This window comes from Peromyscus eremicus, chromosome 7, assembly GCF_949786415.1.
Source record: "Peromyscus eremicus chromosome 7, PerEre_H2_v1, whole genome shotgun sequence".
Taxonomy (NCBI): Eukaryota; Metazoa; Chordata; class Mammalia; order Rodentia; family Cricetidae; genus Peromyscus; species Peromyscus eremicus.
In genome coordinates, this window is record NC_081422.1 from 70,572,021 (window position 1) to 70,588,867 (window position 16,847).

Sequence of the window (16,847 nt, forward strand, 5' to 3'; positions counted from 1 at the left end):
CAGAGTTGACCTCTAACTGATATAATTCCTCACTCAGTGATTGAGTGTCTCTGTGAGAAGGTAATGCTCTCAGAACACTGTTCTAAACTGAAGACAGACAAACAAATGAACACAAACCTAGTTTCCTCTGAGGCAGTTAAGAAACTGGGAACTTCAGATAACATAACGTTGAACCATCTTAGAAATGTCTTTTTATTTTAAACAAGAAAACAAGAATTTATTGGTTTTCTCTTAACATTTTAAGCAAAGATTTTCTTATGGTGTTTCTATGCGTATCTAGTTTCGGGTGAACACCTCCCCTCTTTTCCCTAGCCTCGTTTCTGGCCTATTCCCTTCCATTCCCAGGAAGAACCATTCCACTTTTAAAGTGTATGTGTTCTCTTGCTCTTCTTGCCCCCCTCTCTTAGAGTGTCTTTTTTTTCTTCCCCTCTCATGGGCCCCCTTCTAGTTTCCTGGTGTCTACCTTCCTTCATTTGCACATAAATTAACATTTTCAAAAACTAGATGCTGAGACACAGACATGAGAGAGCACATGTAACATTTGTCTTTTGGGCCTTGGTCCACTCTATGTAATATTTTTGTAGCTCCATCCATTTTTCCTGGATATTTTATTTTTCTTTATGATTGGATAAAATTCAATTGTGATACGTACCACATTTTTCATGGGCATCTATGCTGATTCTCTTTCTTAAATATTATGAATAGAGAAGTATTAACCATAAATGCATAAGTATCTCTGAAATAAGATATAAAATCCTTGAAGATTTTGCTCAAGGAGTGGGATAACTGGCTCATATATAATCTCTGTGTTTTGCTTTTTGAGAAACTTTTGTATTGATTTTCATAAACTGTTAATTTGTAATTTGATTTGTTTCATTGACTAGTTCATTTGTTTTAAGTAATAAATAAGAAATAACTAAAAATGAGTCATTGATAACTCCTCTATACATTTCCATTGTGAAAAATATGAAAATTAAAAATTGTACATAAAGCACTTACAAATGATGTGAATTATTTATGAAATTGTGTTGTGCTTCAACTTTGTTTTCGGCCTTTTGGTGATCTCTTTTAGCAAACACTAATCAAATATATAAGCCTAACTTAGCAATAGTGATGCTAATCCAATATTTGCAGATACCCTGCCTATTTGTGAGCACATGAGCAAAAACGACTTACCGCCCCAGCGCTCGTCACATACTGTAAAGAGGGTGGTTTTATTGGCTAAGCCAGGGAGCATGCTGCTGCACTCCATGACAATGGCTTGAGGGATCATTATGATGCAGGAGACAATCCAGATGATGACGATACTGTTTCGAGCCCGTTTGGCTGTGCTCTTGAACATCAAAGGGTGACAAATTGCATACCATCGGTCCAAGGCAATGCAGCTCAGTGTGAGAACAGACACAGACACTGACACAGTCTGGAGGGAAAGGAAGGAACACGGTTCAGGAGAATTGCTAGGTGTCACAAAGAACGTGAGAGCATTTGCCTTATCAGCAAGGTAGTTACAGCAGAAAAAAAAAAAGTGAATTCAGGGTAGCTTGCTCTACATATTAATTCATGTAAATGACTTTCATGTTAAGAAAATGGATGATGAAAATAGAAAACTAGAAATGCATCAGGAAACTTTGTACTTCCTTTCAGATGTGAAGTAGGTGCTTTGAAACCTTGCAATTTTCTCACATTAAAAGTTTAGTTTATAATATTTGAATCATTACTATATCTACTTAGTTTTGTAGCTTTTCTACTGATAGTTCAACTAGTATTCTCAGAGGGAAAGAAATTATACATGGGTATATTCCCTTTCAATCAAAAAGAATTACATGGCATGTGTATTTTAAATTATCATGTAAGTTTTCACTGGTTACATTTCATTAGCATAAATACCATCATGGGTATCTTCTTTCGTATTTTTAAATAACAAAGGTTAATTTTTTCCAATTTATTTTCAATATATTGCATACAAATAAAAGTCTAGATTACAGAAAAAGAGATTCTGTACACGAGTATGTGCACTATAGTTTGCTCACTGACAGAATTAGTAACTTGCTCCTAAACACATGTAGATCCTCTCGGTACAGACTTGTATGTAAATAACATCACAAGTGATTCTTCAGCTTGGAAAGTTAAAGAAATTAACATTTCAACCCTGTTGATTCCCACATAATCAACATATGGAGCTATCTTTAATAGGGTTAGGGTACAGGATTATGGAATTACAGTTAGTTGAGATGCAAAATGCCCAACTGAAGGCTTCCACACAAGCGCTGTTTGCATTATTTATTTATACTTAAATGATGACATTTATCATGATACTATGATTTTCATGTTCCATTCTGGAGCCTAGAGTTCTAGAAAATCTAACTACATCTAGAGCATTTCTAAATTCTTGGAGGGATAAGTTAATCTTAATAGTTGATGACTATTGAGAAGTTTAGGCACCTTCCCTCTTAAAAGAGCCAATTATACATGTCAGGATTAAGGAATAATGTATATGAAGATTGTTTAATAAAAATCTAATAGGTATTATTGGTTATGGAATTACAAATTATTAAATATGTAATATAGTTATTTTAATTATTCAGCTGAATTTATTACATTTGTATGATTCTTAAGTAATTTAAGAATTTGTCAAAGTATTATAGTATTCACTCACAAATCTAAGTTCTATTGCTTTAGAAGAAAAAAGAAAACATCAATCAAGTTAGTAAAAGCCAGATATAACCAAATACTTCTGTATAGCTTGGCTACATTGAAAGTGTACTATAACCCACATACATATCAGGAGTGAAAGCAATTAGTTTTAGGCTGTGGCAATAAGAGAAAAACTACTTGACTTGAAATGAAAGTGTTGATTCTTTTAAAAGTATTTGTTACTAATTAAAAAAAAAACAATTGTCAAACAGATACAGAAAGGCTGCACTCACTGCTTACCACTGAGATATCCAGTGTTGATACTGGCAACTGGTTCTTACTCTGAATGCATTGCTTTAAGTTCACGATGAGGTCATCACAGAGCTAACAGACTTATGTAAATGATCTAAATAATATATCACAACAGCTATATGAGGTAGGTCTTATTACAATTACCATTTTCAGTAAGTGAATTGCCAAGAGTCTATGTATTTCATCTAGAGATGGCAGGACAGGTATTCTAAACCTAGAGCTGATGTCTCAAGTTCCCCTTCTTTGACCACATGCCTCACAATTCCTTAGGATGAAAAGGAATCATTGAGAAAAAAAAAAACATGATATTCTTGATTATTGAAAAACAAATGCTCACAGTTACTTGAACTAGGAGAGGCTTAATCACTACTTTGTTCAAATGATTTATTTAATGATGAAGACTGTGAAGTAATTAACAGCATTGTTGTTTCAATTTTATTCAGGCATTAACTTGCTTGTTCAGCAAATCTCAAGTGTTATCTTCTTTAATTTTTTTTTACTTTCTAAATATCTGTATTTATTTCTTAACTCACTAACTATTTTGCCAGACAGTCCTGACTATAATTGAAAACATTAAAAAAAAAAGATTCCTCAAAAAGAATTACCTGTAAATAAGGAATGACCTTACAGAGGGACTGTCCAAAGAACCAGGTCTCAGTGATGTCAACAACGAGAGTGGCTGGAAGGCAGGTGATGGTCACGAGCACATCTGCCAGGGAAAGGTTGACTATGAAGTAGTTGGTGACTGTTCTCATGTGGTGGTTCTTCCACACTGCCACACAGACTGGTATAGAAAGAAATAGAGATGGGGAATAAACATAGAGACTAGGTAGCAAAGAGAAAAGTCAAAGGAATTAGCGCTGTTACAAAGTCCATACACATGAGCTGAAAAGGAGAGAGTTTAAGGCTGTGCTGTGCTCATTCAGTTCATTAATCTCTGGGAATTTGGAATCTAAGGTTAATGAGCTCCATTGACCTGACACTATATTATTTCCTGTTCATAAGAGCTGTACTGTTTTTGAGTTGTAAGTCAAGTCAAAGGGCAGCCCCTGATTGATCTTTCTATTATTTCAATACTCAATTTGTAGAAAAACATCAAGAGATGGTTGCTGGGCACATGTCTTTAGTCTTATAGAGCCTCAGCTCCGGGAGGAGGTAGAGGCAGCAGAGCTCTGTGAGTTCAAGATTAGCCTGGTTTACATAGTGAGTTCCAGATCAGTCAGACACTGAATAAAACTCCATACAATGAAACCCTACAAAAATTTAAAAAATAAAATAAAATAAAATAGTTGCTGAGGCTGAATTGAATGAGGAGAATTAGAGTTAGTAATCTTCAAAGAGACGTGATTGCCTCATCCATGACTTTGACCCATGTTTTCCCACAAATCTGCTTTGTGGACAACCGACAGAGGAAAACTCTTAACTACAGGAGAGAAAAACAAACAAACAAATAGAACAACCTCCCATCATCCAGCCAGGACCCAACCCCTACTTATCCAAACACTTAGCCAAACAGTTGACATATTTATGTTATTCTGTTTGGACAAATCTTACAGGAAGACATTAGCAGCCATGTTTCAATATGTGAGATAATTGAGACAAAGACATTTGTTGGACTTGTTTAAGAACTCATAAAGCATAAAAGCAGTTAATGACAGATATTAAATTCCAAGTGATATATGTGTTCTTTCTCCACCTAGGCTGTCTTCGCTTTTTAAAATGAAGAGGTTATAACAGAGTATATTTAAATTATAAGCTACAATCCTCTCTTTTTCATTACTCTTGATGGCTCTGAACATCACCCTGAAATCACACATTGTTGCCTCTTCCATGCACTGTGGAAAATTCCCTGTTTAAAGCTGTGCTAGCCCAAATGATGCTGTGACTGGTAACCTTAAGAAGTAGAATAGAAATACAAACACCTTTTGTTAAGCTTAAGTACCTGAAGAAGAACTTATTTTTGACAATCATCTACCATTTGGACTTTCCTATCTTGGAAAAAAAATTCTTTCACTAGTTCCTAACGCTGAAATTGGCTATCAGCTCTCAATTGATGTAATTTAATAAAATATTTATATTTTGGAAAATTTAATTTTGAGTACTTCGAAAGATCCTCTAGTTTCAGCAATATAACAGCTAAAACATCAGGTGGCCTTAATTAGGATACACTATAATATTTTCACTTGTGATACTGCCAGATAAGTTATTTCACATAAATATTTGAAACACACACATATCCTAACAATTAAAAAACATTACTATGGTTTGTAATAATAAAATGGGAAATCATTGAATATTTCTGGTACTTTTTATTGTATGCTAAACTGTACAACTTAGACCTAGAAAAAAACACAGTGCTTAAAAACACAGTTAATTATACTGTCCCTCCAGACCTATATGAATGCTCTTCCTTGCTTACTCCTAACTTCTTGTGGTCTGATGGCAATCATGGCTGAGTCTGGAAATCTTTACCTGTGTAACTCCAATCTCTGCCTTTGTGATCCCATGACAGTCTCCTTTGTCTAGATCTTTGTAGTCATCTTCTTACAAGAATCACATCTGTATGGAGTTACAGGTTCACCCTAATGCAGTATAAAACTTCATCTTCACAAATTAGATCTTCAATGACCCTATTTCCAAAGAGGATCACCTTTGCAGGCTGGAAAGGTGTCTCAGTATTTCAAAGCACTAGCTCTTAGGTTGGTTCCCAGCACCCACATGTCAGAGGCTAACAACTGTAACTCCAGTTTCAGGGAATCTGTGCTCCCTTCTGCCTCCTCAGGCACCATACATGCAAGTAATACACAGAAACACATTCAGGAAAAACACTCATACATGTAAAATAAAAATTTAAAAGTATGTGTATATAGAGAAAGTCACTGTCTGGGACAATAGAGACCAGGATTTCACTGTATCTTCTGGAGGTAAGCAGCAAAATTGAACAGTCACTATAATGAATAAGTATTTAAAGACCACCATTATGCCTATTTTCCCAGTCTTTTCTTCTCCACCTAAATTCTTAAGACTTTCATATGTACCTAAAATTCTGTATCACTTGTCATTCTGGTCCCTGTATTGTAAAGATGATCCAGATTATCAATTATGACTCTCAATGAGCCATATGTAAATGAACATGCTTCTAGGTGTAGTATGCTAGAGCAAGGAACACGATGACTGCTAAGTTTTCTATCTTACTATTATCATTCCAATGGCATATTGCTGTTCCCAGAGATGAGTGCATTGCTTAACCCTTATCAGAGAAGCTTCTTTTTGCAGTACATGACAACTAATACAGAGACCCAAACTGGACCATGTGCAGAGAGTGACAGACTTTGTAGCATCAGTCCTGGGATGTCTTCATCTAATCCCTCCCCTTAAGGCTCAGGGATTGTTGTAGAATATTATTTTAAGGTGTGTTACTTTTGTTTATGTTGCATTTGCTAAGCTCTGTGAAGCTGTGCTACTTTGCCTGTCTAAAATATCTGATGGTCTAATAAAGAGTTGAATGGCCAATAGTGAGGCAGGAAAAAGGATAGGTGGGGCTGGCAGGCAGAAAGAATTAATAGAAGAAGAAATCTGGGAGGGGAAGAATTAGCCAGAGAAGGAGGAGGACATCAGGGGTCAGTCACCCAGCTACACAGCAAGCCACAAAGTAAGAATAAAAGTAAGGTTATGGAAATAGAGAAAGGTAAAAGCACAGAGGCAAAAGGTAGAGGGGATAATTTAAAATTAAGAAAATCTGGTAAGAAACAAGCCAAGCTAAGGCCAGCCATTTATAATTAAGAATAAGCCTCTCTGTGTAATTTATTTGGGAGCTTGGTGGCAGGCCTCTCAAAAGAGCAAACAACCAATAACAAGGGATCTACGTGGAAGTGGAGGCAGAAAGATTGTAAGGTCCTGAGAAGGTGAGTGACTCCAAGAACACAACATATTCTAGACATAACAGGTCAGATGCATGTGTCAACCCAGAGACTGTGGCAGATCTGTGACCCCAGATGGGGTTCCAGCATTCAGAGAGGAAGTGAACACTGAATCCCACAACTGACCAAGAAGTCATTTGCAATTAATATCTGCAGGCAAAGCTTTCTTCAATGGGGTGTCACTGGGTATATCAACTACACTCAAAGTTAGGCTTCATGCCCAGGAGTGATGGGCAACACAAAATGAACTCTATAGGTTTGTTTTTCTCTCTGGTGTGTATGTGTGTGTGTGTGTGTGTGTGTGTGTGTGTGTGTGTGTGTGAGAGAGAGAGAGAGAGAGAGAGAGAGAGAGAGAGAGAGAGAGAGAGAGAGAGAGACAGAGAGAGAGAGAGAGACAGAGAGACAGAGAGAGAGACAGACAGACAGACATAGACAGACAGAGAGAGAGAACATGAAGTTGGGTGGTTAGGGAGTTGAGGAGGAGCTGGGGAAGGGGAAAGGATGATCAAAATATATGAAAAAATAGAACCCAAAGTCATAGAGTATTGACAACCACACTAAAAGGGGCATTCTCATTTCAGCTAACATAACCAAGAAAATCCCTCACAGACCCTCTCAGATGCTTGTCTCTGGTGATTCCAAATGCTGCAAAACTGAAAATCAGAATTAACCACAACACATTATTATCCAGTAGAGGTAACAAAGGAAAAAAATCAATAAGGAACATTATTGGAAGAGTAATGGAGCAGTTCATATTAGAGCTTTCTGTGCGATTGTGTTATTCTGTCACTTATAATAAGTTTAGAGTTTGTATTATGTCTGCCCCAATATTTATAGATTATGACTCTGCTTACTCACAGGGCTTTGCTTCTCCATGAACTTTCGACATTCTCCTCATATACAGCAAGGTGGTTCTATCTTCATTGCCCTGGCGTCTCTTGTGAAAACATTGTACAGTGTCAGGATCTGTTTCTAAATGGCCTGTAAACTACACACAACCCTGCAGGTATGTTTCATAAATCTGTGCACATGTGTATTTGTTTACCAAGCTACAACAACAACCACTTTCTTTTTCCACAGCATGCCAAATTCATCAAAAGCTAGGCTTGTAGCCTTTGCCCAGATTTTCTATTTCCCTGAAATGTAATATCCTTCCTTTTTCCTCCAGTGATCAATGCTTGAAATCTCCAAAATATCTTTCATCTGTCATGTTTTTCCTAGTCCTATTGAAAATATTCAATGTCACTCTAACTATTAGCACCAGCAATGTCATAGCCTCCTGAAAGCTTCTGACATGACATGTGCTTTGACCTTTATGGACAGTGTTCTTTGATCACATACTCTAGTTACAACTCTTTTAACTTTCACAGGAGCTGTCTCTATAGGAAATCTTCACCCAGGCTTTCTTTTTGGTTAAATTAATATTTAATTGTAGATGAAGTTCTAAAAGGTCTTATTAAATAAAAAACAAGGAGCCAAATATAGGTGTGAAAGCCTTAGATCAGGGAAATAGGGAAAGCCACCAGCCAACCTTACCTCACCAACTCTGCAGCTTCCAAATGCGAGTTACTTCCTGTCTACCCATGCCTTTATTGCCTTGCAGTTCTGCCCTCTCATTGGCTCTCTTAGCCCAGCTACCTAACTTTCTACACAGCTCTGTCACTTTCTGTCTGTCTGTGCAGACTTCCAAGTCTCTATGGTTGGTGCTGGGATTAAAGGCATGTGTCACCACACTTGACCCTGTTCCCTAGTGTGTCCTTGAACACACAGAGACCCTGCCTGCTAAGTGATAGGATTAAGGGCGTGTGCTACCACTGCCCAACTTCTTTGTTTACTTAAAATGGCTTGCTATTTCCTCTGATCTCCAGGCAAACTTTATTAAAGCACAAATAAAATATCACCACATTTAATTATGTAGTTTCTCACTCATTTTTCCCTCCAACTCCTGCTGTAGCCCCCTTGCTCATTCTCAAATTCATTGATTCTTATTCTTTAATTACTATTATTATATATACATGTATGTATAAATAATAAATACAACATGCTGAGTGTGTTTACTATTTCTTGGATATATATGATTAGGAAGGCAACCACATTACATTAGATAGTCAACTGGAGGCTCATCCCAGTAGAAGACTAATTCTGTCTCTCTTAGTATTCCGTACCTGCCTGTAGTTCTTTGTCTAGGGGTGGGATCCTGTGATATTTCCTGCTTCCATGTTAACATATCTATTGGTGTTGTCATTCTTCATGTCTTGTTTAGGCAGCCATGTTGATAAGGTATCATGAGTGTAGCTTCCTTGTCATTGTTAGGAGATAAAATTGCACAGCAGATTTCCCAGTCCTCTGGCTCTTGCAATCTTTACTCTGTTCTTGAAATGTTCCCTCAGCTTTAGGTATGGGGGTTGTGTTATTGAAGTATCAATTGGTCCTGAGAACTATGTGATCACTTGTTCTCTGTATTTTGACCACTTGTAGCTTTTCTTAATGATCTTCTCTGATACAAAGAGAAGCTTCTTTGATAATGGTTGAGAGAGATACATATCTGTGAGTGTAAGGGTAAGTGTTTAGATTGCACCTAGAAATTATATTAGTTTATGAAGGTGGCAGTAGTAGGCTCTTCTCTAATATTCATGACCTCACTAGCCCCAGGTAGTTGACCAGGTATTTAGTACCAGTATGGTGACTTCCTTCCTGTTAAGTAGACTTTAAATACAATTAGACATACCTTGGTTACTGCCAAGATATGATTGCCATTCTTGGGCCTTTAGGGATATCTTATTATAGTGGTCACTGTTGTTATTCATATTTATAGGCATCACAGCTGTGTAGGACTATCGATTTCTTTCCTTCCTTGGCAGCTTGTATTATGAAAGCCAGTCCCTAGGGAGGAGACTTTGTGTATCATCTAAGTTTACTCTTTTGAGCCTGGTGTTGAAAGTGCAGTGTCTTCAGAAATAGGAGCTTACCCTCAATTTCTAGGAGGCAACCAAGGGTGGCAGATATAGCCATATTATTTAGTGAGTCTCTCGGATGTCCCTGGCCAGCAACTCTAAAAAGGTTTTCCTGTGTCTGGTAATGGGATTTTTGTTAGTCTATGACTCTTGAGGGGAGCATTATCACTCTAAGTACTTCATTGAGAGCATATATATATATGTAAACACATATACTAATATATACTTCATGTAATTTTAGAAAAATATAAATAATATGATTATTTTTCAAACATCCTTAATGCCACTTATCCTTCTGTTCTCCCTCTCCTTCAATATATGCTTCCCTCCTCCTGCCTCACCCACACTTCTCCCATTTCCTCTTCATAGCATCTGAATCCTTCTGGTCCTCTCTTTACCCCAAAGTCCCTTTTTACCTCTTTGGTTTCTATGGTTACTCCAGCTTATATACTTGTATCTGAAGATTTGGTGTTAAGGATAAAAGATGAGGTCAAATATGCGGTATTTGTCTTTCTGGATCCAGGTAACTGCACTCAGCATAGTGTTTTCTAGCTCCAACATTTCCTTGCAGATTTCACTTTTCTTTGCAGATGAAGAGTATCCTATAGTGCATATGTACCACATTTTCATTAATCATTCATCAGTTGAAGGGCATTAAAATGGTTATTTCCATTCCCTAGCTGTTATGAATGAGTGGCAATAAACATGGCTAAGCAAGTATCTGTGAAGTAGGATATTGAGTCCATTGGGTATATGCCAAGGAGAGGTACAGCTGGATCATATGGTAGATTTATTTTTAGCCTTTCAAAAGTTCTCCACACTGATTTCAAGAGTGGCTGCACCAGTTTACAATCCAAGCCACAGTGAATGAGATTTCTCCTTTCCTCACACTCTCTCTAGCACTGGTAGTTTGTTGTTTTGGTCGCTCTTCCAGGGGTAAGATGAAATCTCAAAGCTGTTTGAATTTTCATGTCCCTAATTGCTAAGGATGAACATCTTCTGAGATGTTTCACAGCCAGTTCTATTTCTCCTTTTGAAAACTGCCTGCTCAGATCTATAGTCCATTATTTAAATGCCCCCTTGCCCTGACTCTTTGATTTTTGAGTTCTTTATGTATTCTGGATGTTAATCTTCTGTCAGACATATAGCTGGCGAGGATTCTCTCCCCTTCCCTGGGATTCTTCTTCACTCAACTAAAGGTTTCCTTAGTTGCATAGAAGCTTTTAAATTTTATTAGTTCTTACTTGTCATTGTTGGCCTGCATTCCTGGGCAACAGGGTCCCACAAAGAAAGTCCTTTTCTACACATATATCTTGTCGGGTAATGCCTATGTTTTCTTCTAGCAACTTAAATGTTGCAAGTTTCACACTGAGATCTTTGATTCCTCCAGTGTTAAATTTTGTGCAAGGTGATAGATATGCTAGTATTCCTGGCATCTCCAGAACCCGCTGTCTTTTCTTCAATGTATGTTTTTGTACTCTGTCAACTATGAGATGACTGTAGTTATGTGTTCTCATGTTTGGGTTTTCTGTTTTGTTCCGTTGTTCTACATGTGTTATGTGAAAACCCACAAGAGTCTGTTAAAGGATATCAAGCATTTGTTAAGATATAAAATGGGGACAATATACTCCCAGATACAGAACAAAGTAAACAGCTGTTGCTGTACTCCGTTCTGCCCAAGGGTGAAGGGAACCGACCGACCAGTCTCAGAACACCCAAGAGAGTTAGTGTGCCCCCTCCTTAATCTTAAGTGGTCACATACCCAGAAAGGGCCATGCCCATTGGGCCAGATAGCCCAAAGGTCATTGGTTGAACAGAACAAATTCCCACAACATACATGTCTGGTTTTGTACCAATATCAAACTGTTTTTAATACTGTGACTCTGTAACATATCTGGAAATCTGGAATGGTAATCCATTTAGAATTGTTTTTCTTTGCATGTTTGATTATATTTGTTTTGCTTTGTTCAGGGTTGCTTTGGCTCTCCAGAGTCTTTTCTATTTCCATATGATTTTAGTTATTTTCCCTCCTATTTCTGTGAAGAATATTGTGGGGATTTTCATTTGGATCCCATTATTCTATAAGATGCTTTTTTGGAGAATGGTCATTTTCACAATTAATTCTACCAATCCATGAGCATGTGAGGACATTCCATTTTCTAGTGTCTTTCTCAGCCTCTTTTTTTCCAGAGATTTAATATTTTCATTGTTGAGGTCTTTCATCTTCTCAGTTAAATTTATTACTAGATATTTTACTTTCTTTGAAGCTCTTGTGAATGACGGTGTGTCTATAGTCTTATACTCAAAGTGCTTGTTGGTGGTATATAGAAAGGCTAAAGGTTTTTTGTAAGTTGATCTTCTATTCTGCAACTTTGCTGAAAGTGTTGGACACTTCTAGAGGTCTGGTGGAAATTTGGGGGTCTTTTATGTATAATATGACACCATTTGCAAATAGGGAGGATTTGACTTTTTTTCCCTATTTGTATCTCTTTAACTTCCTTTTCTTGCTGCTTTTCACCTGCTGGTGCTTTAAGTACCATATTGAAAATGAGTAGGAACAGTGGACAACACTGCTGTGTTGCTGATTTTAATGGTATTGTTTTCAGGTTTTTCTCCATTTAGCATGACATTTACTGTCGTCTTCTGTTGGGTTTGTCATATATGAACTTTACTATGTTGAAGTACTCTTCCTTTAGTCCTATACCTTGAGATTTTTTATCATGATGGAGTGTTGGATTTTGTCAAATGCTTTTCCTGCATTGATTGAGAAGATCATGTAACTTTTTTTTTACTTTGGGCCTGTTTATATGAATTATTAAATTTATTGACAGGTGTATTGGCCAATACCTACATCTCTGTTATAAAGCCTACTTGATCATGATAGATAATCTTTGCAAGTACTTTATTGAGGATTTTAAAAGTCTATGTTCATTGGTCTGTAGTGTTTTTGTTTTTGATGTTGTTATTGTGGTGATGGTCGTGGTGGTGGTGGTGATGGTGGTGGTGGTGGTGGTGGTTTTACCTGATTTGATATTAGAATAACACTGGCTTCATAGAAAAAAAATTAGAAGTATTCTCTCTCTCTCTCTCTCTCTCTCTCTCTCTCTCTCTCTCTCTCTCTCTCTCCCCAATATCTGAAGAAGTGATGGCTATAGATTGTCTTTGAAAGCCTAATAGAATTCTTTTGTAACTCTTTCTGGGCCTGAGCTTCTTAAGTTGTTTGAGGCTTTTTATTTCTGATTCGGCCTCCTCATTTGTTTCAAATCTGTTTAAGGTTTTTGTTTTTTGTTTTTTATTTTCCCCTTGGTTTAACATTCATGATTTGGGTGAATCTAGAAATTTATCAATTCTTTTAGATTTTTCAATTTAATGGAGTACATTTTTTAAGTATTCTCTCATAACATTATGTATTTCTTTAGTATTCTTGTGATGTTCCCCTGTTCATTTTGGATTCTGTTCATGTGGGTTTTATCTTTCTTTCTTTTGGTTAACTGGGCCAAAGGTCTGTCTATCTAATTTATCTTCTCAAAGAAACAGTTCTTGGATTTCTTGATTCTTTGTATTGTTCTCCTAGTTTCTGTTCAGTTAACTTCTGCTCTGACTTTCATTATTTCTTGCCATTTACTGGATTTGGAGTGGTGAGTGCTTGTTTTTCTCCATTTTGAGTTGTGACATTAAATCTTTTATTAGTGCTCTTTTCGAGTTTTGAATTTTTTGTTATTTTTTGTGTGCATGTGTGCTTTGTCTGCATGTGACTCTGTGTGTCATACACACACACACACACACACACCAATATATGTATGTGTGTGTGTGTGTGTGTGTGTGTGTGTGTGTGTGTGTGTCTGTCTGTCTGTCTGGTGCCTGTGGAGGCTGGAAGAGGGCTTTGGATACCCCAGATCTGCAGTTACAGATGGTTGTGAACCACCATGTGAATACTGGGCATCAAATCTAGGTCCTCTGGAAGAGCATCCAGAGCTTGTAACCTCAGGGCCATCTCTCTAGTCACTCTCTGACTTTTTAACATAGACACTTAGAGCTATAACTTCCCTCATAGGACTACATTTGATATGCTCCAGAGGTTTCGTTGTTCTGTGTTTTTTTTAATTTTACTTATTTTCTAACCATTCAACATTCGTAAATGAGTTATTTAATCTCCATGATCTTGATATTTACTAGAGATTTGCTTGCTCTCTGTTTTAAGTTTCTTTGCATTATGGTCAGATAGGATACATGGAGTTGTTTTGACTATTCTGAATCTGTTAAGGTTTGTTCTGTTCCCAGGATGTGGTCTGTTTTAGGAAAGCTTCTATGATCTGCTAAGTAGAATGTGTATTCTTTGATCCAAACATCAAATATGGAATGTTTGTTAGAATATTCTGTAGATATCTGTTAAGTCCCTTTGATGTATTTTGTCATTTATTTCTAAAGTTACTCTGTTTAGTTTTTTTTATTCTTCTGGTGACCTATTAGATAAAGTGGGATATTTAAATCACCTATTGTTAATTTGATGATGCTATTCTGTGTCTTTAATTTCAGTAGTACCCTTTTTATGAAATTGGATGCTATAGAGTTGGGTACATGTATGTTTAGGACTGTAATGTTTTCTTTGTTAAATGTGTTTTATTAGAACAATGTGTCCTTTATTTCTTCTGATTTGTTTTAATTTGAAGTCTCTTTTGTCAGATATTAGGATAGCTACTTCTGCTTGATTCCTGGTCCCATCAGATTAGAAATTTTTTGTCCATCCTTTCACTATATGGTGGTACCTATTTTTAAGCTAAAATGTATTTTTTAAGACAACAGAAAGATGGATTTAGTTTCTTAACCTATTCAACCAGCTTGAAGTGTTGAGACTATTAAAGTTTAAAGTTACTATTGAAAGGTATGTGTCAATTGAAGTCACTTACATTTTTTGCTATTTGTTTTTTTAGCTGTAATTTGTAATTGTAATTTCAATAATTATAGTATCATTTGTGTTCTTCCTACAGTCTCTTGCTTATTCCTCTCTGCATTTCATAGTATTGCTTCCAATAGTCTTTTTAGGGTTAGTTTGCTAGACTTGAATTCTTCCACTTGTATCAGAGAAAGTTTTCCTTCCTCATCCAACAATGGCAGTTAGTTTTTCTGGATATAGCAGTCTAGCTTGGCATCCACAGTACAACTTGGAATACATTGTTCTAGGAGTTTCTTATCTTTCTAGGACATTCTTGATTTCAAAGTTTCCACTGATAAATCAGTTGTTATTCTGGTGGATTTTTCTTTATGTGTTTTTTTTTTCAGCTTTCAATGCTGTTTCTCTGTTGTGTATATTTAATGTTTTAACTATGTTTTGCTGTGTTTCTTTTCTGATCTTGTCTATTTGGTGTTCTGAATATTTCTTTTATCTATATGGGCATACATTTCCTTAATTTGAGGGCATTTTCTTCTGTGATTTGGCCTATGCCATTGACCTTGGATTATTCTTTCTAACCTATGTCTATAATTCAATTAATTTATCATTTCCTGTTATCCCCCAGTTTCTGTACGTTCCTTTCTTTTGCTTAGAAAATTATATTATTTCCTGGTATGCTCTAATTCCTCTAATTTATCTTCAAGTTCTATATTTGATCTTTTACTCAGTCCATTCTACTTGTAAGGCTTTCCCCGGGGTTTTCCAGTAGGGCACAGTTTTCACATCTATCTTTATTTCAGCTTGTGTTCTCTTCATATTTGTACTTCTTTATTGAATTTGGTTTTCAAAACCAGGCTCATGTTTTTGGTTTTCAAAATCAGTCTCATGTTTATTTTTATTTTGTTTTTCTTGGGCATCACACAGAGGTTTATCTCTTTATTGTCTTTAAGCTTATTGTATTATTTGTGTCTTTGTAAAACTTCTTGATATCTTTGATGAGATTTATGATTTTTCTTATAAGTTCTCTGGCCTGGGGTTTATCTAGATAATTTCCATTAGAGAACATTGTTGCAGGACTGATGGATTTGGGGGAGGCTTCCTGTATTGATCACATTATTTGTATTTTGTGATAAGACCTGGTCCTGGGGACTTCTTTTATTGTTTCTGTGTCTGATGTGGACATAGCAGGCTGGGACTTAATACTCAGTGAACTGGGCCCTGGTGCACCTTATTTCATGACAGATTGAGCCTGAGGGGTGGGTGCAGCATGGGAGGGATGAGGTCAGGTGGTCACAGAAGGCCTGGACTGACATGCAAGATGTTTGTCCAAGTCGGGAGCCTGGGGGCCACATGAGTATGCCTCTCCACAATAGGCCTGGGATCCTGGATGTGGAACGTGGGTGAGATCCTAGTATTGTGGAGGGTTTGTAGTGGAAGGATCAGGTGGACCCACCAGGCTGAACCCCAGTGCAAGATGTGCAGTTGGATTGGGGCTGCCATATATATATGGCAAGGGGGATGAAGTCAGGTGACTCTCGCAGGGCTGGACTGGTACTAAGCATCTGAACTTGGATATTTAGAAGTGTTTCTTGGTGTGGACATTTGTTCTCTTCTGTGTTGAGTGATTATTTGGTTCCTTGTTTAGTATTATCCCAACCTGTCAGGTTGTGGATAGTTGAATGGTGTTTGGTGTTCAATCTTAGGGACACTCTGTTTTGGTTCATTGGTGGGGTATCTAGAGTAGTCTTAGCTGGGTGGCAGTTCTTGTCAGACTGCACATGATGTGGGGTGCCCAGCAAGGTAGTAGGGGATGTGACTGGCAGATAGGCAGAAGGGAAGGTGTGTCTGGAGACATACAGGCTCTTCCAAATGGAAACAGCAGGATGCAGATGCTTGGTGGAGTGGTAGGTGGGACTACAAGCAGATAGATGAAAGGCAGACTTCTCAGCCAGTCTTCCTATTACTAGGTTCTAGTGGGAATTGTCTGCATCTAACAGTCCCCCATCCCTACCCCAATCCCCTGGTGAAACACCCAGAACACCAGAGAATGCTCCCATCTCACTTGCCTGTTAGGCATCTTCTGTGCACAGTTCAGAACTCAGCAGGTTTCCAATACACAAGAGGACAAGGCAGGAA

The 16,847-nt window shown here is 37.2% G+C and overlaps 1 protein-coding gene across 1 annotated transcript in view; it reads right to left on the reverse strand.

Moving 5' to 3' along the window:
• The window catches only part of Hcrtr2 (hypocretin receptor 2), a 96,235-nt gene that overhangs the window by 25,905 nt on the left and 53,483 nt on the right, over window positions 1-16,847 (reverse strand). Inside the window, exons 3-4 of the mRNA XM_059267020.1 lie at window positions 3,552-3,730; window positions 1,177-1,420 (exon numbers count right to left, since the gene is read on the reverse strand). Coding sequence (XP_059123003.1) covers window positions 1,177-1,420; window positions 3,552-3,730 — 423 coding nt within the window. The remainder of the gene's footprint in view (window positions 1-1,176; window positions 1,421-3,551; window positions 3,731-16,847) is intronic.